Raw genomic sequence first — 23,886 nt, 5'->3', positions numbered from 1 at the left:
CCACCCACCTTCCCTCTAGCAACCCTCAGTTGTGTTTCCTGTAGTTAAGAGTCTCTCATGATTTTTCTTCCTCTCTGATGACTTCCCATTCAGTTTTGCCTCCTTTCCCTTATGATCCTTTGTGCTTTTTCATATATTCCACATTTGAGTGAAACTGTATGTTAATTATCTTTCTCTGATCGGCTTATTTCTCAGCATAAGACCCTCTAGTTCCATCCACATCACTGTAAATGGTAAGTCTTCATCCTTTCTCATGGCTGAGTAATATACCATTGTATATATATACCACATCTTTGTTATCCATTCATCTGTCAGTGGACATCTTGGCTCTTTCCAAAGTTTGGCTATTCAGAACATTGCTGCTATGAACATTGGGGTGCAGGTGCCCCTTTGGATCCCTCTATTTCTACCTTTTGGGTAAATACCTAGTAGTGCAATTACTGATTTGTAGGAGAGCTTTATTTTTAACTTCTTGAGAAAGTTCCGTACTGCTTATCACAGTGGCTGTACCAGCTTGCATTCTCACCAGCAGTATAGGAGGGTTCGTTCCCCTTTCTCCACATCCTCACCAACATTTGTTGTTTCCTGAGTTGTTCATTTTAGCCATTCTGACTGATATGAGGTGGTATTTCATTGTGGTTTTGATCTGTATTTCCCTGATGGCTAATTTTGTAATTTTTTGAGAAAAGCTTGTATTGCTATTTACTTCCCTCTTAGGACCAGCTTTGGTGTATCCAAAAGTTTTTGAACAGTTGTGTTTTCATTTTCATTTGTTTCCATGATTTTTTTTTAATTCTTTAATTTCTTGGTTGACCCATTCATTCTTCATTAGGATGCTCTTTAACCTTCAAGTGTTTGAGTTCCTTCCAAATTTCTTCTTGTGATTGAATTCAAGATTCAAAGCATTGTCTTCTGAAAATATGCATGGAATAATCCCAGTCTTTTGGTACCATTTGAGGCCTGTTTTGTGACCCAATATGTGACCTATTCTGGAGAAGTTTCCATGTGCACTTGAGAAGAATGTATGTTCTGTTGCTTTAGGATGGAATACTCTCTGTAGATCTGTGAAGTCCATCTGGTCCAGTGTGTTATTCAGAACCCTTGTTTTCTTATTGATCTGCTTAGATGATCTGTCCATTGCTGTGTGAGTGGGGTGTTGAAGTCTTCTATTATTAATGTATTCTTATCAGTGTGTTTCTTTATGTTGCTTATTAATTGGCTTCTCACAAATTAGGAGCAAAGGTATTTACAATTGTTAGATCTTCTTGTTGGATAGACCCTTTAAGTATGATGTAGTGTCCCTCTTCATCCCTTACTAGTCTTTGATTTAAAATCTAATTTGTCTGATATGAGGATTGCTACCCCAGCTTTCTTTACATGTCCACTGGCATGATAAATGGTTCTTCACCCACTCACTTTCCATCTGGATATGTGTTTAGGTGTACAGTGAATCTCTTGTACATGACATATTGATGGGTCTCATGTTTTTATCCAATCTGATACTCTGTGTCTTCTGATTAGAGCATTTAGTCCATTCACTTTCAGAGTAACTATTCACAGATATGAATTTAATACCATTGTAATACATGTAAAGTCCCTGTTTCTGTAGATTGTCCTGTTTTTTTTTTTATCATTGTAGGTTAAGAAGCTTCTTTTCTTGACCTGCTTTCAGGATTTTCTCTTTATCTCTGAAATTTATAAACTTCACTATGTCATGTCAGGGTGTTTATTTTTATTGCTTTTGTGGGGTGTTCTCTCTGCCTCCAGGACTTCAATGCCTGATTCCTTCTCCAGATTAAGGAAGTTCTCAGCTATGATTTGCCCAGATGTACCTTCTGTCTGCTCTCTCTCTCTCTCTCTCTCTCTCTCTCTTTCTTCTTCCTCTGGGACCCCAAAAATTCTAATATTGTTTTTTTTATTGTGCTTCATTTTATTGCACTTCACAGATACTGCATTCTTTTTTTTATAATAATTTTTTATTATGTTATGTTAGTCACCATACAGTATATCCTTAGTTTTTGATGTAGTGTTTCGCTTTATCGTATCACTGATTTCTCAAAGCCTCCCCCCATGGTCCATTAGTTGTTTTTCTCTCTTTTCCTCACCTTCCTCCCTTTTCATCAACTTTTCTCCTATGTTACTTACTCTCTCTTCTGCCTCATTTACCCTAGCTGTTAAAGCATCCAATTTAGACTGCTTCTCAGTTAAAGCATTTTTCAGTTAGGCCTGATTAGATTTTATTTCTGCACTAAGGCATTCTCTAGTGTCTTTTATGCTTTTTTTCAAATCCAGCTAGTAACTTTATCATTGTTATCCTGAATTTCCGCTCTGACATTTTATTTATATCCATATCAGTTTGAGCTGTGGCAGAGAGTATTACCTCTGGTTCTTTCTTTTGTTGTGAATTCCTCCTTCTAGTTATTTTGTCCAGAGAAGAATGGATGAATGAGATAGCAAAATCAAAAATAACAACCACGACCTAAATGAAATACACACTAGACAAATCCTAGGAGGTTAGAAAGAAAAGAAAAGAAAAGAAAAGAAAAGAAAAGAAGGGGGAGAGAGAGAATATAATCTCTCAGACCGTCAAAACATGGTCATCTATTTGGTCCTGGGTATGGTTGGTCTGTTTGTTAGAAGACACTAAATCCCAAAATTGTAGAGAAAGTGAAACTTAGATATATACAAAAAGAAAATTGAATACAGTGAAAGGAAGCCAAAAATGAAGAATCTATCTGTAAAATATAAATGTAAAAATGAAAGTTAAAAATACTTAAAAGCAAAGTGTTGATAAAATAAGAAACTAGTTGAAAATGGAAAAAAAAGAAAAATGGAAAAGGAAAATTTAAACTGAAAGATAAACGAATCATGAGAAAAAACCTCTACTTTTATATACTGTTTTCCCCTAGTGCTGGGGTTTTGCAGTTCTGTGTGCTTGGTAAACCTGGTATTCCCCTAATGTTCAGCTGATCTGGGGGAGAGGCCGCTGTGCTGATTCTCAGGTGTCTTTGCCTGGGTGTAGTTGTGCCGTCCCTTGCTTGTAGGCCAGGCTCAGTGTAACTTGCTCCGTGTTGCTCTGTGTGGCTTTTGTTCCCTGAAGGCTTTCCAGGTCGCTTTATAGGATGAAAATAAAAATTGCAAGGGCTCTGATCTCCAGTCCTGGAGCTGAAAGATAAACACTAAGTAAACACTCAGGGAAAAGCAGTCTTCACTTTTGCGTTTGCCAGACTCAGCAGATGCCTGAGGTCTGCAGCCATGCCACTGCTCCTCTGGGAGGGAGGAGTGTCACTGTGGTCCTGCTGCTTGCAGGGCTCCTCCATAAAGCTAGGTCAGCGATCCTGCCACGGTTCACAGTTTGTGATAAACCTAGTTGAGAGCCCTCTCCCAGGCTCCCTGACCATAGCCATTTCCCCTCTCCAATTCTTGGGAACTCTCCTGACTCAAGCACCCCCATTCTTTCTGTGACCCCAGGAGTCATGAGACCACAGTGTCCCACCTAGTATTCTGTCCTGCTTCGCCATCTGAGCGCCTTTCGGGCAGGGATGTCTCTCACTCGTGCAGACTTCTAAAGGTTCCGATTTTGTGCTTTGGGGCTGTATTACTTTACAGTAGCTGGTTTATGGAGGCTCCCTACCCCCGCATTTATCTTCCAATATATTCCCTCAGATTCACTTCTCTGTACCTCCTACCTTGCAAAAAGGGTCACTGTTCTATTTGTAGAATTCCAGCAATTCTTTTCTTAAATTTCAGGTTGAATTCATAGGTGTTCAGAATGATTTGATACATATCTAGCTAAATTCAGTGGACCAGATGAAATGAGGTCTCCTGCTCTTCAGCTGTCATGCCTCCCTGCTTGTTAGTCTTTGTTTTAACGTCTATTTTGTCTGGTATAAATAGTGCTACCCCACCATCCTTGTCATTAGCATTTGCATGATAAATGTTTTTCCATACTTTTACTTTAAATATGCATGTGTCTTTCAGTCTGAAGGTAGTCTCTTCTAGGCAGCATATTGATGGGTCTTGCATTTTTGTCCATTTAGTCACCCTATGTCTTTTGATTGGAGCATTTAATCCATTTGCATTCAAGGTAATTTTTTATAGGTATGTACTTACTGCCATTTTATACTTTTTTTAATGATTGCTATTGTAATTTTTCTCAGTTTATTTTTTCTCTTGCTCTCTTCCCTTTTGGTTTGATGTCTTTCTTTAGTGTTATGCTTGGATTCCTTTCTTTTTGTTTTTGTGTATCTGTTATAGGTTTTTGATTTGTGGATACCATTAGATTCACATATAACATCATATGTTTATAGCAATCTATATTAAGTTGATGGTCACTTAAATTTTAACATTCTAAAAGCAGTAAATTTTTACTCCCCCGACCACGTTTTATGTATGTGATTTTATAATTTACATGCTTTTATTATGTGAACCCCTTGAGTAATATTTATAGATATAATTGATTTTACTGCTTTTGTGATTTAACCTCCATACTGGTTTTACACATGATTAATCTGCTACTTTTATTATATGTTTGCATTTGCCTGTGAAATTGTTTCCTTTTCTAATTTTCTTACCCCTCATTATGACCTTTTCTTGCCACTGGAAGAATTCTCTTTAACATATTTCTTGAAAGACTGGTTTAGTGACAAACTTTTGTTTGTCTGGGAAACTCTTCATCTCTCCTTCTATTCTGAATGATAGCCTTGCTGAATAGAGTTTTCTTGGTGTTCGGTTTTTTACTTTCAGCAGTTTGAATATATTATGCCCCCCCCTTCTAGAGTGCAACATTTTTGCTCAAAAATCAGCTGATAGCCTGAAGGGGTTTCTTTTGTATGTAACTCTTTTCTCTTGCTGCTTTAAAAATTCTCTCTTTATTAGTACTTTTTTGCCATTTGTATTATTATGTGTGTTGGTGTGTACCGTCTTGGGTTGATGCTGTGGTACAGCTCTCTGTGTCTCTTGGTAATGGATGTCTATTTACTTCCCCAGATTAGGGAAGTTTTCAACTGTTATTTCTTCAGATAAATTTTCTACCCCCTTCTCTCTCTTCTGTTTCTGGGATCCCTCTAATGTGAATGCTATTAGGCAAGATGATGTCACTGAGTTCCCCTAACCTATTCTCATTTTTTATTATTCTTTTTTCTTTTTCCTGTCAGCTTTGTTATTTTCCATTACTCTGTCTTCTTGCTTGATGATCCATTCTTCTGCCTCCTGTAATCTATGGATTCCCTCTACTGTATTTTTAATTTCAGTTGTTGAATTCTTCATCTACGATTGGTTCTTTTTGTATTTTCTGTCTTCTTTTTGAAAGTCTTACTGAAATTTTCCTCTCTTGTCTCAAGCAAGTATCTTTTTGACCATTATTTTGAATTCATTATCAGGTATCTTGATTAGCTCCATTTCATTGAGGTATTTTGCTGTTATTTTGTATGCTTTCATTTGCAACATATTTATTTTTCCCCAAATTCTGTCTAGTTATCTGTATTTGTTTCTGTTTATTAGGAAAGTCAGTTGTGGCTCCTGATCTTGAAAATAGTTGCTCTATGAAGAAGAGGTTCTGTGATGTCCTGTAGCACAATCCTCCTTGTTCACCAGAACAAGATACTTCTGGGTATCTCCTTTGTGTTGTGCATGTGCCGTACTGTTGTGACTGAGCCATATTTGCCTTCAGTCAGCCAACTCCAATGGTCCACTTTACTTGTTATTGGTGTACCATACAGGGTTTGGTCCCTGTACAGTTAAGGGGTCAGTTTGGGACCACCATGGTCTTGTAGTTGAGAAGTATCAGTCAAATCAGATGCTTTCCCTAGGCCATCTGCCAGGAATGCAGTCACACCAACCTGCTGTGTGCTCTCCCTGCCTTGTCTTCGAAGAGGCTTTTGTTGGTGGGCAGTGTGGGTAGTCAGACCAGAAGCTTGCCTCCAGTATTTCTGCCATGGCTGCAGTCACAGTGTTTAGCAGGATATTCTTTCTGTGCTGCTAGGTATAAGGATCAGCTGCTGGAACTGCAGCCACACTTGTGTTTGTTGTTATCTTTCCCCTCTCCCCAGGGCACAAGTTACTTTGTAGTGGCACAAGTCTCTGCATAGGTTGGTTGCAGGGTATGTTGGGGCAGGAGCCACTTTGGAGGGATATCTGCTGAGTGGCCTGTGTTGGATTGAGAAGATTCACAGAAGAACACAAGGCATGCGGTGCTGGCAAGATAGGTGGAAATTATTTACACTAGTTCTTACATATGTCCTGCTGTGTAGGCTTGGGGGTGTGGTATGGGAGAAATGGTACCTGTCATCTCTTTTGTTCTTAGAGAAGTCTCCTAAAGATCCCTGTCCTTTCAGTCCATGTTCTGAGATGAGTAAATAAATTTTCCTGTATACACCAGGAGCTTAAACCTGCAGCTTCTATGCTGAACTTATCTGGGTTATTTGTTATGCTGGCTCTTTAAGGGTGAGGACTCAGTTTCCTATAGCTGTTTGCCTCTCCCAGATTTTTAAGTACTTGGGGTTAAATACAACTGGTTATAAAAACTCAGAAAATTAAGCTCCACTGGTTTTCAAAGCCAAATATTGTGAGGACTCCTCTTCCCAGTGCCAGTCTCTTATGCCTTGGCTGCCTGGTGTGGGGTCTAATCCTCTTGTCTCTTTGTACTTGTGATGTCCCTCCCATTTGTGGTTATTCTCACTGGGGGTTTGATTCCCAACCATGTCTCTGCTCCTTCTGCCATTTTTGATGTGTTCTGTTTTCTGTGGTTAACTCTGGAAATTCTGTTTTGCCAAGTTTTTGAGTCTTTGTCAGAGTTAGTTGCACTGATGTAGCTGTTATCCCAGTGTGTCCACAGGACAAGGTGAGCTCAGGATCCTTCTAAATTGCCATCTTCCCAAAAGCTTCTCTCGACTTTTCTAAGCCAGATCTTCAGTGGAGGATCCAAAACATGCAAAATTAACATTGTGATGCAAATTAAAATGTTTGGCTCCATAGCTTCTATTTTTTTCCCCACCATTTCAGTGTTTTCTGTGTAGCTGTCCAGTTTTTCCCAGCACCATTTACTGAAGAGACTGTCCTTTCCATATTGTATGTTCTTCCTTCCTTTTTCATAAATTGACCATAAATGGGTAGGTTTATTTCTTGAATCTGTTCTGTTAATCTCTATGTCTGTTTTTTGACAATACTGTACTGTTTTCATTACTATAGCTTCGTAGTATAGTTTGCAATCAGGTACAGTCTATGGCCTTTGTTCTTTCTCAAGATTGTTTTGGCTTCAAGGTCTTTTGTGGTTTCATATACATTTCAGGATTATTTGTTCTTTTTCTGTGAAAAATGCCATTGGAATTTTGATAGGGATTGCCCTGAATTTGTGAATTGCCTTGGGTTGTATGGACATTTTTAATACTAACTTTTCAAATCCAGGAGCATGGAATATATTTCCATTTTTTGTGTCTTCAATTTTTTAATTAGTGTCTTGTAGTTTTCATTGTACTGGTCTTTTACCTCCCTTGAAAAATTCATTCCTTGTTATTTTCCTTTTTATATGTGATTGTAAATGGGACTTTTTTCTTGATTTCTCTTTGTGATAGTTATTAGTGTTTAGAAACAATAGATTACTGTATATTGATTTTGTATTCTGCAGCTTTACTGAATTCATGCATTAGTTCTAACAATATTTTGGTAGAGTCTTCAGGGTGTTCCATATATTATAGTATCCTGCCATCTGTATATAATGACAGTTTTCCTTCTTCCTTGCCAGTTTGGATGCCTTTTTTTTTTCTTGCCTTATTGCTGTGACTAAATGTCCAATACTGTGCTGCATAAAGGTGGAAATAGTGGCATCCTTATCTTATTTGTTGTCTTAGACAAAAAGCTTTTAGTTTTTATCATTGATTACCTGTGAGTTTGTCATATATGGCTTTTGATATGCTGAAATATGTTCACTCTTTACCGACATTATTTAGAGTTTTTGTCATAAATAGATCTTTAGTTTTGTCAAATGTATTTTCTGTACCTATTGAGATGATCATGTGGTTTTTATGTTTCATTTTGTTAACATGATATATCATGTTGATTGATTTGCAGATGTTGAATATCCTTGCCTTCCTGAAGTAAATGACTTGATCATAATGTATGATCTTCTTAATATATCATTGAACTTGGTTTGATAATGTGTTGTTGAGGATTTTTGCATCTGTGTTCATTAGGGATATTGGCCTATTTTGTTTTGTTTTGTTTTGTTTTGTTTTTTTCAGTGTCCTTGTCTTTTTTTTTTTTTAATATTTATTATGTTAGTCACCATACGGTACATTCCTGGTTTTTTATGTAAAGTTCGATGATTCATTAGTTGCGTATAACACCCAGTGCACCATGCAATACGTGCCCTCCTTACTACCCATCACCAGCCTATCCCATTCCCCCACCCCCCTCCCCTCTGAAGCCCTCAGTTTGTTTCTCAGAGTCCATAGTCTCTCATGCTTCATTCCCCCTTTCTTTATCCCTTTCTTCTCCTACTGATCTTCCTAGTTCTTATGTTCCATAGATGAGAGAAACCATATGATAATTGTGTTTCTCTGCTTGACTTATTTCACTTAGCATTATCTCCTCCAGTGCTGTCCATGTTGCAGCAAATGATGAGAACTTGTTCTTTTTGATAGCTGAGTAATATTCCATTGTATATATGGGCCACAACTTCTTAATCCAGTCATCTGTTGAAGGGCATCTCAGCTCCTTCCACAATTTAGCTATTGTGGACAATGCTGCTATGAACATTGGGGTGCTACTTATTCTATTCTAATGCCCATGGAACATTCTCAAGAATAGACCATGTTCTGGGTCACAACAGGTCTCAACTGATACCAAAAGACTGAAATTATTCCCTGCATATTCTCAGACCACAACGCTTTGGAATTGGAACTTAACCACAAGGAAAAATTTGGAAGAAACTCAAACACTTGGAGACTAAGAACCATCCTGCTCAAGAATGATTCGATAAACCAGGAAATCAAAAATCAATTTAAACAATTTATGGAGCCCAACGAGAATGAAAACACAATGGTCCAAAACCTATGGGACACTGCAAAGGCAGTCCTAAGGGGAAAATACATAGCCATCCGAGCCTCGCTCAAAAGAATAGAAAAATCTAAAATGCAGTTTTTATATTCTCACCTCAAGAAGCTGGAACAGCAACAGAGGAACAGGCCTAATCCACACACGAGAAAGCAGTTGATCAAGATTAGAGCAAAGATCAATGAATTAGAAACCAGGAGCACAGTAGAGCAGATCAACAGAACTAGTTTTGATATCAGTAATGCTGGCCTCATAAAATGAGTTTGGAAGTGTTTCCTTATCTTCAATTCTTTGGAAGATTTTGAGGATACATATTAAATCTTCTTTGAATATTTGGTAGAATTTATCAGTAAAGCTGTTTGCTGCTGGACTTTTGTTTGTTGGGAGTTTTCTGATTACTGACTCAGGCTCCATAGTGGTAATATATGTATTCAGATTCCCTGTTTCTTCATGAATCAGTCTTCGAAAATTGAGTGTTTCTATGAATTTATTTAGTCTAAATTTTCCAATTTGTTGGAATATAATTTTTCACAGTACTCTTATTTGATGTTTTGTATTTCTGTAGTACCAGTTGTAACTACTCTTTTATTTCTGATTTGATTTTTTAAGCTCCCCCCATCTTTATTTGTGAGTCTAGCTAAAGATTTGTCAATTTTGTTTATCTTCTCAAAGAATTGGCTCCTAGTTTCTTTGATCTTGTATTGTCTTCTTAGTCTCTTCATTTATTTCCATGCTGATCTTTATAATTTCCTTCCTTCTAACTTTGGGCTTTGTTCTTCTTTTTATAGTTCATTCAGGTGAAAAGTTGTATTGTTTATTTGAGATTTTTCTAGTTTCTTGAGGTAGGCCTGTATTGCTATAAACTCGACTTTTTAGAACAGCTTTTGCTCCTTGGCTTAGATTTTGGTATATCATATTTTATTTTCATTTGTCTCTATATATTATGTTATTTCTCTCTTGATTTCTTCTGTTACCAGTAACTATGAGCCAGTAGTTTTTTAGTAACATATTGTTTCATCTCCACCCTTTTATAGTTTTTCTGGTTTTCTTCTTGTAGTTGACTTCTAGTTTCATACCATAAGGTTGGAAAACATGCTTGATATGATTTCATTCTTCTTGCATTGTTTGAGACTTCTTTTGTAGCCTAACATGTGATCTGTCCTGGAGAATGTTCCACATGCACTTGAAAAGAATGTGTATTCTGCTGCTTTGGAATGGAATGTTCTGTGTATATCTATTAAGTCCACCTGGTCTACTGTGTCCTTTAAGGCCAATGTTTCCTTACTGATTTTCTCTATAAATGATCTATTCATTGATATAAGTGTACTATTAAAATCCCCTACTATTATTGTATTGCTGTCAAGTTTATCACTTTAGGTCTGGTAATATTTCCTTTCTGTATTTTGGTGCTCCTGTGGTGGGTGCATCTATATTTATAAATGTTACATCTTCCTGCTGGATTGACCCCTTTATTTTGTATAGCACCTCTCTTTGTTTTTTTATTACAGTCTTTGTTTTAAAGTCTGTTTTGTTTGATAAGAGTGTACCTTTTTTGTTGTTGTTTCTATTTGAATGGAATATTTTTCCATCCCTTCACTGTTAGTCTGTTTATGTCCTTACTTCTGAAGTGAGTCTCTTATAGGTAGTATTTAAGTGTGTCCTGTACTTTTATCTGTTCAGCCACTTAACGACTTTTGATTGGAGAATTTCGTTCATTTACATTTAAAGTAATCATTGATAGGATTATGTTAATTGTTTTCTGGCTATTTTTATAGTTCTTCTCTGTTCCTTTCTTCTTCTCTTTCTCTCTTCCCTTGTGGTTTGATGAATTCCTTTAGTGTTATGTTTAGATTCATTTCTCATTTTCTTTTGTGTATTTACTATAAATTTTTTGTTTTTCTGTGAGGTTCATATATATCATCTATATATATATATATATATATATATATATACACACATATATACATATATATCTAAAACAGTGTATTGTAAGCTGATAGCAACTTAAATTTGAATATATTCCAAAACTACATTTTTACTCCCCTTCCACATTTTATGTTTTTGATGTCATTTTATGTGTTTGTGAACTAATTATAGCAGTTTTAATTAATTTTACTGCTTTTGCCTTTTAACCTTTATAGTATCTTTATGTGATTAATCCACTTCCTTCATTATACAGTTACCTTTTCTAGTGATATTTTTAGCTTCATGTTTTCTTGTTATTAATTAGTGTTACTTCTTTTCAGGTTAACATTGTCTTTCTAACATTTCTTGTAAGGCTGGATTATTAGTTGTGAACTTCTTTAGCTTTTCTTATTTGGAACTTCTTTAGTTTTAAATGATAACCTTGCCGGTATTCCTAGAAGAATTTTCTTTTCAGGAATTCAAAGATGTTCTATCACTACTTTTTTGGCTTGCAGTTTCTGCTGAGAAATCTGCTGGTAGCCTTATGGGATTTCCCTTGTACATAGCAATTTGTTTTTCTCTTGCTGCTTGGAAGATTCTCTCTTTAACTTTTGACATTTTGGTTATAATGTTCCTTGATGTGTCTCTGTTTGGGTTTATCTTGTTTGTAATGTTCTGTACTTCTAGGACCTGCATCTCTGTTTCTTTTCCCAGGTTAGGGGAGTTTTTAGCCATTATTTCATTAAATAGGTTTACTGCCCCTTTCTCTCTTCTGTTACCCCTATAGTGCCAATGTTATTTTTCTTGATAGTGCCTCACAGGTCCCTTAAGTTGTCTTTCTTTTTTTTTTTTAAAGATTTTATTTATTTATTTGTCAGCGAGCGCAAGCAGGGGGAGTGGCAGGCAAAGGGAGAAGCAGCCTCCCTGCTGAGCAAGGAGCCCGATGTGGGACTCGGTCCTAGGTCCTAGGACCCTGAGATCATGACCTGAGCTAAAGGCAGATGCTTAACCAGCTGAGCCACCCAGGCATCCCTAGTTATCTTTTTTTTCTTCCCCAGTTCTTTTTTCTTTTTCCTGCTCTGTTTGGGTGAGTTCCGTTGCTCTGTATTCTAGCTCAGTGATCCATTCTGCTTCATCCAGTCTGCTGTTGAACCCCTGTGGTGTATTTTTCAGTTCAGTTATTATATTTTTCAGCTATGTGACTTTAGTTTGGTACTTTCTTATATTTTCTGTATCTTTGTTGACATTCTCATTGTGTTCATTCCTTCTTTTTTCCCCCTAGTTTGGTAAACATGTTTATTACCATTACTTTGAATTATTTATCAGGTAGATTACTTATCTTTGTACCATTAGGATTATTTTTCTGAGGTTTTGTCTTGTTCCTTCATTTGGAACATATTTCTCTGTTTTCTCATTTTGCTTGACTTTCTCATTTTTTTTGATCGTATATATTAGGCAAAACATATGCCTTTCTTAATCTTGAAGTTGTGACCTTACGTAGTTGATGATACTTCTTATTCAAACTTGCCCTACCTCTTGGTAGTCTCTCAAAACTTTGTGGTTTTGTTTAGATTACCTGATTTATGCTTGATATCTTCCCACTGTGAGGGTGTGCAAAGACCTGTCATTGTTCCAAGTGGAGGAATCTCATTTATCACATAGTTTCAGCCTGATTTGAAGCTAGACTTCAGGCAGCACCTTTGAAAGCATACAAGTATTTATAGTTTTGCGGAGCCACAATTTTAATTTCTCTTCTCCAGATCATGAGATCTCGAGGTATCCCCAGGGTGATACTTGCCAAAATTGGGGCTCCAGATGAATTGTAAATTCCTGTCTGGGAGAGCTCCTCAAAACTAAAGGGGTGTACAAGGATGGCATCTCCCTGCTTATGTTCCTGGAAATGCCTCATTAGCCTCTAGATTTATGGGAAACCTAAAGCCTGTCCCTAGACTGAAGCTCCAGGCTAAGTATATAGACCTGTTTTATAGGAAGACTGGGGTTGTGTTTCACTCTCCTGTCTGTGCAGTGCCCTGGATTGGACACCTGCCAGGGACTATCTTTCCAACTTTTACATTTCCATAGTACTCCGGAAAGCCAGCCCCCTTGGCCACCAAGCCCAGATGATCAAGACTCCTTGTGTTTTGTGTCCTCTCTGTGAACTGTGTATGCCCACTGGCTTTAGCGAGGCAGCTGGAGAGTGTAGGGGGTTGGGCATGTTCACTGGCTTTAAAAAGGCAACAGGGAAAATGTTTTGACTACCAAGCTTATGGACTTCAGGAATACAATGGGAGAGTGCTTTGTCTGTAGGAAAATGCCATGACTGCTTTTATTTGCCAGCCCCAGCCAGGGAAGAGGGGATTGACACACTGTCCATGTTTACTGACTTCATCTAGGGAGTGGGAAAGTGCTTTGACTGTGCTAGGCTGCCCCAGCCAGGAGTAAGGTAGTGCTGCAACCACTGACACTTTCTGCCTTCAGTCAGGTGGCAGGGTAGTGCCTCAACCATTCTTACCTACCTGTCTTACCAAGTCAGTGGGAGGGTGCCATGTCTCAGCTCACCCACCTGTGCTATCAGAGTGGGTGGAGAGTACAAAATTAGTGTCTTCCAGCACCTCTGTCTCTGAGGAGATTTTCAATGGTCCTCTGCCTCTCCATCAGATGCTTTTAGGTAGGCAAGTAATTCTCCTTTACATAGAATCTGGGTGCTCTCAAACTACTGTTTTCTCACTGGATCTCAGGTTGAGTAAGAAAAGCCCTTTATTTTATTTTTTTAAAGATTTATTAATTTATTTTAGAGAAAGCATGCCAGGGGGAGGGGCAGAGGGAGAGGAAGAGAGAGAATCTCAATCAGACTCCCCACTGAGCATGGAGGGGCTTGATCCCACAATCCTGAGCCGAAAACAAGAGTCGGACACTCAGCCAACTGAGCCACCCAGGCGCCTCAAGAAACCCTTTAAAAACAGAATCTCAGTTTCCTGTAGTGCTTCAGGTCCTTTGGGTGTTAGCACCTTGGTTTTCTAAAATGGTAGACGTTTGGGGGCTCATCTCTGTGGTGTAGATCCCAGTGATTGGGGTGCCTGATGTGGGCTACCAACCCTTCACTCCTCCTGGATAAACACTGGACTTGTGAGATCCCTCTCTATTGTGTGTTGTCTTTTTTTGTTGTTGTTAGTTTCTTTTTGTTTTTTTTTTTATAATAATATTTTTTTATTACATTATGTTAGTCACCATACAGTACATCCCTGGTTTTTGATGTAAGGTTCCATGATTCATTAGTTGCATATAACACCCAGTGCACCATGTAATACGTGCCCTCCTTACTACCCATCACCAGCCTATCCCATTCCCCCACTCCCCTCCCCTCTGAAGCCCTCAGTTTGTTTCTCAGAGTCCATAGTCTGTCATGCTTCATTCCGACTTCTGACTACCCCCCCTTTCTTTATCCTTTTCTTCTCCTACTGATCTTCCTACTTCTTACGTTCCATAGATGAGTGAAACCATATGATAATTGTCTTTCTCTGCTTGACTTATTTCACTTAGCATTATCTCCTCCAGTGCCGTCCGTGTTGCAGCAAATGTTGAGAACTCGTTCTTTCTGATAGCTGAGTAATACTCCATTGTATATATGGACCACATCTTCTCAATCCAGTCATCTGTAGAAGGGCATCTCAGCTCCTTCCACAATTTAGCTATTGTGGACAATGCTGCTATGAACATTGGGGTGCATATGGCCCTTCTCTTCCCTACGTCTGTATCTTGGGGTAAATACCCAGTAGTGCAATTGCTGGATCATAGGGTAGCTCAATTTTTAACGTTTTAAGGGACCTCCACACTGTTTTCCAGAGTGGCTGTACCAACTTGCATTCCCACCAACAATGTAGGAGGGATGCCCTTTCTCCACATCCTCTCCAACAATTGTTGTTTCTTGCCTTGTTAATTTTTGCCATTCTAACTGGCGTAAGGTGGTATCTCAGTGTGGTTTTGATTTGAATTTCCCTGATGGCTAATGATGTTGAACATTTTTTCATGTGTCTGTTAGCCATTTGTATGTCTTCATTGGAAAAGTGTCTATTCATATCTTCTGCCCATTTTATGATTTATTTGTTTCTTGTGTATTGAGTTTGAGAAGTTCTTTGTAGATATTGGATACCAGTCTTATCTGTAGTGTCATTTGCAAATATCTTCTCCCATTCCTTGGTCTGTGTCTCAGTTTTTTTGACTGTTTCCTTGGCTGTGCAGAAGCTTTTTATCTTGTTTAAGTCCCATAAGTTCATTTTTTCTTTTGTTTCTCTTGCCTTTGGAGATGTGTCATGAAAAAAGTTGCTGTGGCTGATGTCAAAGAGGTTGCTGCCTATGCTCTCCTCTAGGATTTTGATGGATTCCTGTCTCACATCGAGGTCTTTCATCCATTTGGAGTTTATCTTTGTGCATGGTGTGAAAGAGTGGTCAAGTTTCATTCTTTTGCATGTAGCTGTCCAATTTTCCCAGCACCATTTATTGAAGAGACTGTCTTTTTTCCACTGGATGTTTTTCCTGCTTTGTCAAAGATTAGTTGCCCAAAGAGCCGAGGGTCTATTTCTGGGTTCTCTATTCTGTTCCATTGGTCTATGCATCTGTTTTTGTGCCAGTACCATGCTGTCTTTGTGATCACAGCTTTGTAGTACAGCTCGAAATCCAGCACAGGGATGCCCCCAGCTTTGTTTTTCCTTTTCAACAATTCCTTGGCGATTCGGGGCCTTTTCTGGTTCCACACAAATTTAAGGGCTGTTTGTTCCAGTTCTTTGAAAAATGTCATTGGTATTTTGATCGGGATAGCATTGAAAGTGTAGATTGCTCTGGGTAGCATGGACATTTTAACTATGTCTCCTTTATTATTATATACTGTCCTTGTTTGTCTCTTGTAAAGTTTTTGTTTTAAAGGAAGGGAAGAATGAAGGGGGAGTAAACAGAAGGGGGAATGAAGCATGAGAGACTATGGACTCTGGGACACAAACTGAGGGCTTCAGAGGGGAGGGGGGTAGGGGAATGGGATAGGCCGGTGATGGGTATTAAGGAAGGCACATATTGCATGGAGCACTGGGTGTTATACGCAAATAATGAATTATGGAACCCTACATCAAAAACTAAGGATGCAGTATATGGTGACTAACATAATATAATAAAAAATTATTATTATAAAACAATCCAAAAAGATGTGGTTTGAAGAGCTTCCACATTCAACATATGGATATGTGGGGAGAATGGTGCCTCTGGAGAGGGCATGGAAGCTACATTCCCTTTCCCCACACCTAGACCTATGCACCTCTTCCATTTGGCTGTTTCTGAGTTATATGCTTAATAATAAACCAGTGATCTAGTAAGTAAATAAGCATGATCAAGTAAGTAAATAAATAAACTGCCTAATGAGGGTTATTGGTTGCAGAGTATCTTGGGTTTTATCTGTCTGAATGAGTCCCTAATGCTCCCTCATTTTTGAAACAAAGGTATTTTATTGAATATATAATTTCCAGTTGCATTACTTGCTTTTGGCACGTTGAAGATATTATCTTGGCATTGTTATTATGGAGAAGTCAAAATTTTATCTAATATTTATTCCTTTGATGGTTCTATTCTCCTGCTTTTTTTTTTTTTTTTAAGATTCCTTCTTTGTTATTGGCATTATGAAGTTTTATATATCCAGTTGTGGTTTATTTTTTCTTTATCCTACTTGGGATATGTTGGATTTTTGAATCTCTCAAGTGTTTAGTTCTGGAAAAATCTTTGCCATTCTATTTAAATATTATCTCTGCCTCTCTCTTTTCATCCTATCTTACGTATCTCTTTCACTTTTTTAATTTCTTTGCATAGTTTCTTCAGATTTACCAGTTCACTAAATCTCTCAATAACTGTATCCAGTCTAACTTACCAATTGAGTTCTTTTTCTATTAACTTTTTAATTTTATTTCCAGTATAGTTAACATATGCTGTTATATTCATTTTAGGTATACAGTATACCGATTCAACAATTCAGTACCTTGCTCAAGTGCTCATTGTAAGTGTAGTATTTAATCCCCATCACTTACTTTACCCATCTCCCCACCCACCTCTTATCTGGTAACTATCAGTTTGTTATTTATAATTTAAGAGACCTTCTTTTTCTCTTTTGTTTTCCTTTACTATTCCTTCTGTTTCTTTTATTCCACATATGAGTGAAATCTTATTTATCTTTCTCTAACCAAATTATTTCCCTTAGCATTATACTCTCTACCTCCAATCATATCCTTGCAAATGGCAAGATTTCATTCTTTTTATGACTAAATAATATTCCTGTGTGTGTGTGTGTGTGTGTGTGTGTGTATCACATCTTTATCCATTCATCTATCCATGGACATGCGGGCTAATTCCATAATGTGGCAATTGTAAATAATGTTGCAATAAACATAGGGGTGTATGTATCTCTTTGAATTAGTGTTTTTGTATTTTTTGAATAAGTACCCAGTAGTGCAATTACAGAAGCATAGCCTAGTACTATTTTTACCTTTTTGAGGGACCTCCAGACTATTTTCCACAGAGGCTGCACCAATTTTCATTCCCACCAGCAGTTCACAAGAGTTCCTTCTTTTCCACATCCTCAACAACACTTGTCTTCCATTACGTTTTTTATTTTAGCCATTCTGACAGGTGTGAGTTGATATCTCATTGGGATTTTGATTTGCTTTTCCCTGATGATGAGTGATATTGAGCCTCTTTTTATATGTCAGTTGGCCATCTGTATGTCTTCTTTGGTGAGATGTCTGTTCATGTCTTATGTGCGTTTTTCAACTGGATTGTTTATTTTTTGGGTATTGATTTTTAGAAGTTTTTTACATATTTTAGATACTAACACTTTATCAGATATATCATTTGCAAATATCTTCTCCCATTCAGTAGATTGCCTTTTAGTTTTGTTGATGGTTTCCTTTGTTGTGCAAAAGCTTTTTATTTTGATTAGTCCCAAAAGTTTATTTTTGCTTTTATTTCCCTTGCCTCAGGAGACATATCTAGAAAGATGTTGCTATAGCTGATGTCAGAGAAGTTACTGCCTCTGTTCTCTTCTAGGATTTTTATGGTTTCACATTTAGGTTTTTAATTCATTTTGAATTCATTTTTGTGTATTGTGTAAGAGAGTGGTCCAATTTCATTCTTTCTCATGTTGCTGTCCAGTTTTCCCAACACCATTTGTTGAAGAGATTCTCTTTTTTCCATTGCATATTCTGTCTCTTGGTTGGAAATTAATGGACTATATAATTTGTGGGCTTATTTCTGGATTTCCTATCTGTTCCTTTGATCTATGTGTCCAGATTTCTGTCAGTATACTCTGTTTTGAATACTACAGCTTTGTAATATAACTTGAAAACTGGATTGTGATACCTCCAGTTTTATTTATCTTTATCAAGATTTCTTTAGCTATTTGGGGTCTTGTGGTTCCATACAAATTTTAGGATAATTTGTTCTAGTTCAGTAAAAAAAATGTTATTATTATTTTGATAGGGATTACATTATATTTGTAGATTGTTTTTTCTAGGTTTTGTTTCCTGATTTCATATTCTATGAACCATCTATTTTAAAGCAAATGATGACAAGGTAAAAGCTGGCTTTATTGTTTATCTCTGCATTTCTGTCTTTTTTTAAATCTAGGCTTCTGAACAGTCTTTATAAACAGCTTACTGGATCATTCCTCCCATTTAAGGTGTTTTTAAAAATATTTTATCAGCATATTTAGTTGCTTTTAGCAGGAAGGTTTATGACTTCTCTTCTGCTATACTCCTAAAAAAGGAAGTCCAGCTATTTTATATTTTTAACAAGAACTTTTTTTTGCCTCTAGCTCCCCATATATACTGCACCACCTCTGCGGTCTAAATATGTTGAAGAGCAGCCTGGTCATTTACAAATGGGCTTTGCATCCATCCGCACTACAACTGGTCGTTACATTGGCTGGTGCAAGGTAAGTGAGTTCTAATAGTAGTTTAATGTTGGAGATTTCTGATTTGTTCAGACAGGTGATTCTTTTGTTACATTTGGTATTGACAGAGGTTACTCATCTTTAGTACCTTGTCACAGGTAGCCAGAAGGCTGGGCTCAGCTAGGAATATTGACTAAAGCATCTACATGTGGCCTATCAGGCATGGTGATCTAAGCATAGTCAGGTAACTTACACAAGCAGTTCTGGGCTCTTATAAGAGGCCCTTGGCAGAATTTACTAAGCTTCTCATTTATCATCAGATGTCCAAGAAAGTTATTTCTACAGCATTCTATTGTTAAACCACAAAAGCCAACTCAGTTTTAAAGGGAGTGGAATTAGATGCCACCTCTCAATATGAGTACCGGCAAAAAATTCGTGGCCATATTTAGTAATATTTAGTCTACTATACCACTGCTGCATAGATTAAGATAGTTAAGTAAGCATTTATGTTATTTTTCAGGTATAGTTGTTTGGCTATTTACAAGAAGTTCTCAAATTATTTCTCAGTCGTTCTTTACTAATAAATTAGTTAGAAATAGGTGAAAGAGCAAACTTGATTTAAAACTTTTATCACTTCAATGGGTTAATATAATCTTAATTTGTAGAGAATTTATATTCCTATGTAAAAATAATATAAACACTAGTCTGTGTAGGATGATTTCTACCCTGAGATAAATGTCTTATTAGATTTTTTTTCCCATTCTGATGCACACTAAGAAAAAGGAGAGGATGAAGTACTTTCTTTAGAGTTTGTCGTTATTACTTTCTTCACAAATCATTATGTTGTTGCTACCACATCTTTATTAATCAGATGTTGTTTCTAAGCTGAAATACACCTACATCCATGATTTATTTAAATTCCATTCATTTTTCTAAGCCTTTATAAAACAAGATAATAAATCTTTGTATTTCTGCATTAAATTATCTGTGAGATGCTCTGACTATAGGCATTACTTTACTTGTTTAAATGAGGAAAATAGTAAACAAGTATTATCTGTGTTAAACAGAATGAATAGGAAGATATGAAAAGAAGTTAATTTTAACAAGTATTTTCATGTGAATAATAGCAAAGTTAGATTTAGATTTGAGTGCAATGCCAACTCAACATTTTAATATGGTCTCAGAGATTTGGACTATTTTATTTAATTATCAACATCTTCAAAAATGCAGGTATCCTTTTTTTTTCTTTTTGCTTAGGGTGTTTATGTGTTTGTGAAAAATGGAATAATGGACACGGTACAGTTTGGAAAAGGTAGGTGAGTGAACCATCCATAGTTAGAAATGTTCTATTGTCTTTTTAATTTGCAGGGTTTAAATGTGAGAAAAATAAAGGTAGTAAGTTATTCATTATCATGTTTTACCAACTGAGAAGATACTCTGTATAGCACTTCATGATAACAATACCAAAGTAATAGTACCTATCATTTATTAAGCAATTATTATATGCTGTGGCACTATGATAAGCATTTTACACAATTTATCTAATTTAACTTCTATACCAGTTCTATGAGTGTTGGTATAATTATTCCCTTTTTTTCAAGATTTTATTTATTGATTTGAGGAAGAAAGAGTGCGAGCATGAATGTGAGCACAAGCAGGGGAGAGGCAGAGGAAGAGGGACAAGCAGACTTTGTATTGAGCACAGGGCCCGACATGGGCTTAGATCTCACAACCCTGAGATCATGACCCAAGCTGAAACCAAGAGTCGGACACCCAAGTGTCTGAGCCAACCAGGTGTCCCTATAATTATCCCCTTTTTACGGATAAGGAAACTGAGGTTTAGAAAGGTAAAGTAGGTTGCTGAGGTCACATAGCTAGTAAGTGGCAGCTCCTGGACTCAAACTGAGGTCTGTTTAGCTGCAAAGCCCATATTATATACTCAAAGCATAAATTAGAAACATGTCTCATTGTTATCAATTAATTTAAATAGGTGCTATTTAATGTTAAAATACATAGAATTTTGCTATCTGTTGCTAGGAAACACTAATACCAATTAGTCACTCTAGAATATTTGAGCTAATGTTGGAAGGCAATTTTATTTGATTCTTTAGTTTGATAATGGTATTTGACAGTAGATTTATCTTGACTGGATAAAGAAGATGTGGTCCATCTTGGCCTAAGCCAGTTGTTAAAATAATTGTGTATGGGAGACAGAAAGATCAGCTAAAATTTTAAATGTCTCCATGATGTTGATGACCTATAATGTATTATCATTACTTAAGGTATATAGGAATTAATTCCAAATCATATTCCTCATCAGTCTTAAGGAATATGATTAAATAAGTGATTGCGATTAATTAACTGTGATAGAAGAGTCTGTTTTGGGGCACCTGGGTGACTCAGTTGGTTAATTGGCTGCCTTCAGCCCAGGTCATGATCCCAGGGTCCTGGGATCGAGCCTCGCATCGGGCTCCTTGCTCAGCAGGAGGCTGTTTTTCCCTCTCCCTCTGCTTGCCATTTCCCCTGATTGTTCTCTCTCTCTCTCCCTCTCTCTGTCAAATAAATAAATAAAATCTTTAAAAAAAAAGAGTCTGTTTTTTGGGCTGCATGGAAACAGAAGTAATTTAAATATATAAAAAGCCAAGAAATCTAGACTTGTGCCCACTCTTCATCTACTTTTGGTCTAGGCTCACTTCTCCTGATCATTGGTTTTAACCAAGAGCAATGGCTGCTCTGGGTACTGGGGAGTAGTGGCAAGCAGGGTCTACAAGCTACATGTATCCCTAGTCAGTTATTCAAAGTTCCTTAATAAAGTATTTCTGTTCCTACTGGATCCTGTCATAGTTTGAACAGGTAAGTCCAGAAGTATTTCCATTAGAGAGATGAATACATACATAATCATTTACTTTATAGTAATCCATGCTAAGGTATGAACTCTAGCATCATATTTCATTGAATAGTAATAATTACCTGTATTAAGAAAACAATTTTTTTTAATTTTTTTTTATTTTTTATTTTAAAAGATTTTATTTATTCATTTGACAGAGATAGAGACAGCCAGCGAGAGAGGGAACACAAGCAGGGGGAGTGGGAGAGGAAGAAGCAGGCTCCCAGTGGAGGAGCCTGATGTGGGGCTCGATCCCAGAACGCCAGGATCACGCCCTGAGCTGAAGGCAGACGCTTAACGACTGAGCCACCCAGGCGCCCCAAAGAAAACAATTCTTAAATCAGCTGTGGAAGGAAGATTTTATTTTGTAGCAAGTAACTATTTTAACTAGCTTTTTCATTCACTGCTCAAATCATTATTTTTGTAGCTTCTTTGAAGAGTGTTTAAACCATCTTCTACTATCTTAGCAAATCTCTTTAGCATTTCTGTGTCATATATAGAATGCATAATTGTAAGTCATTTATATTAATTTTTAACTTATTTCTTAAAAGATGCATATATCTATCTGAAGAATCCACCTCGAGATTTTCTTCCAAAACTTGGAGTGATTACAGTTTCAGGATTGGCAGGCTTGGTTTCAGCAAGAAAAGGTAGGTTTTTAAAAAATACATTTTTTTCTTTCAATGCCATTATATTTTGAATTTTACTGTCAAGGGAAAACCTCATATCCTTTATTGAATATTATTAGGATAGGGTACTGTGAAAATTTTTAAATTCTATGTTACAGCATGTTTACTTTTATAAAGACTTAACTGTGCTTTAAAACTATAGCTATTTCAAGATGTTTAACATCATTAGTTATTAGGTAAATGCAAATGAAAATCACAGTGACATATTACTACACACATATTAGAATATCTAAAATTAAAAAGGCTGACCATGCCAAGTATAGTCAAGAATGGCTATAAACTGCTGGTGGGAGTACAGAATGGTACAGCCATTCAAGAAAACAATTTGACTGTTTCTCTTATAAAGTTAAACATGCTGTTATCATGAGACCAAGTGATCGCACTCCTGGGTATTTACCCAGTAAAATGAAAAATCCATACATAAATGTTTATGGTAACTCTATTTATAATTACCAAAAGCTGGAAACAACCTAAATGTCTTTCAAGAGTAAACTAAACTGTGGCACATCCAAACAAAGGAATTATGCTCACGAGTAAAGGGAATAAACCATTGACACGTGCAACAATCTTGATGAATCTGGCATAAAGAAGCCAGTCTAAAAGAGTTATATATTCTGTGATTCTATTCATATAACTTTCTCAAAAAGACAAAACTGTAGTAACCAAAAAAACCACACAAAAAACAGGTCAGTAGTTTCCAGGAGTTGGAAGTGGGAAGGTGTGACTATAAGGAGGTAACATGAGATTTTTTTTTTTAACAGTGATAGAACTGTTCCATATCCTGATTGTACTGGTGGTTACATGACTATACATGTGTTAAAACTGATAGAACTATAGATCAGTTTTCTGTATGATATTTAAAATAAAATTCAAAAATATATAGCTATTCCTTTTAAAATTATAATTTATTATGTTGTTTGTCATCTTTTAGATAACTTAATTTTTAAAAGATTTTTTAAATTTAAAATCCAGTTAGTTAATATGTAGTATAATACTAGTTTCAGGTGTACAATTCAGTGACTCAACAGTTTCATACAACACCCGGTGCTCAGTACAACAAATAAACTTCTTAATCCCCATCATCTATTTAACCCATCTCTCCATTCGCCTCCTCTCTGGTAACTGTCAGTTTGTTCTCTGTAGTTAAGAGGCTCTTTCTTGATTTGACATTCTCTTTTATTGCCTTTGCTCATTTGTTTTGATTCTTAAATTCCACATATGAGTGAAATCACATGGTATTTATCTTTCTCTAACATATTTCACTAAGCATAATACTCTCCATCCATGTCCTTGCAAATGGCAAGATTTCATTCTTTCTTAAGGTTGAGTCATACTCTGTGATTGATATATATAGATTATAAATTACATTTATAGTTTTCAGATATATAGATATATATAGCTATATAGATATCAGATACACACACACACACACA

At 36.6% G+C, this 23,886-nt stretch overlaps 1 protein-coding gene across 3 annotated transcripts in view; it reads left to right on the top strand.

Moving 5' to 3' along the window:
• Positions 1-23,886, top strand: part of APOOL (apolipoprotein O like) — a 111,147-nt gene that overhangs the window by 37,891 nt on the left and 49,370 nt on the right. For all 3 annotated transcript variants that reach the window (XM_008700617.2, XM_040630291.1, XM_040630299.1), the window contains exons 3-5: positions 18,800-18,919; positions 20,135-20,189; positions 22,316-22,414. In XM_008700617.2, the coding sequence (XP_008698839.2) occupies positions 18,800-18,919; positions 20,135-20,189; positions 22,316-22,414 (274 nt within the window). The remainder of the gene's footprint in view (positions 1-18,799; positions 18,920-20,134; positions 20,190-22,315; positions 22,415-23,886) is intronic.

The sequence above is a fragment of the Ursus maritimus genome (genome assembly GCF_017311325.1).
Source record: "Ursus maritimus isolate PB19 chromosome X unlocalized genomic scaffold, ASM1731132v1 scaffold_X1, whole genome shotgun sequence".
Lineage (NCBI taxonomy): Eukaryota > Metazoa > Chordata > Mammalia > Carnivora > Ursidae > Ursus > Ursus maritimus.
The sequence above is the reverse complement of the archived record's forward strand: the minus strand, read 5'-3'. Positions and strand labels throughout refer to the sequence as shown.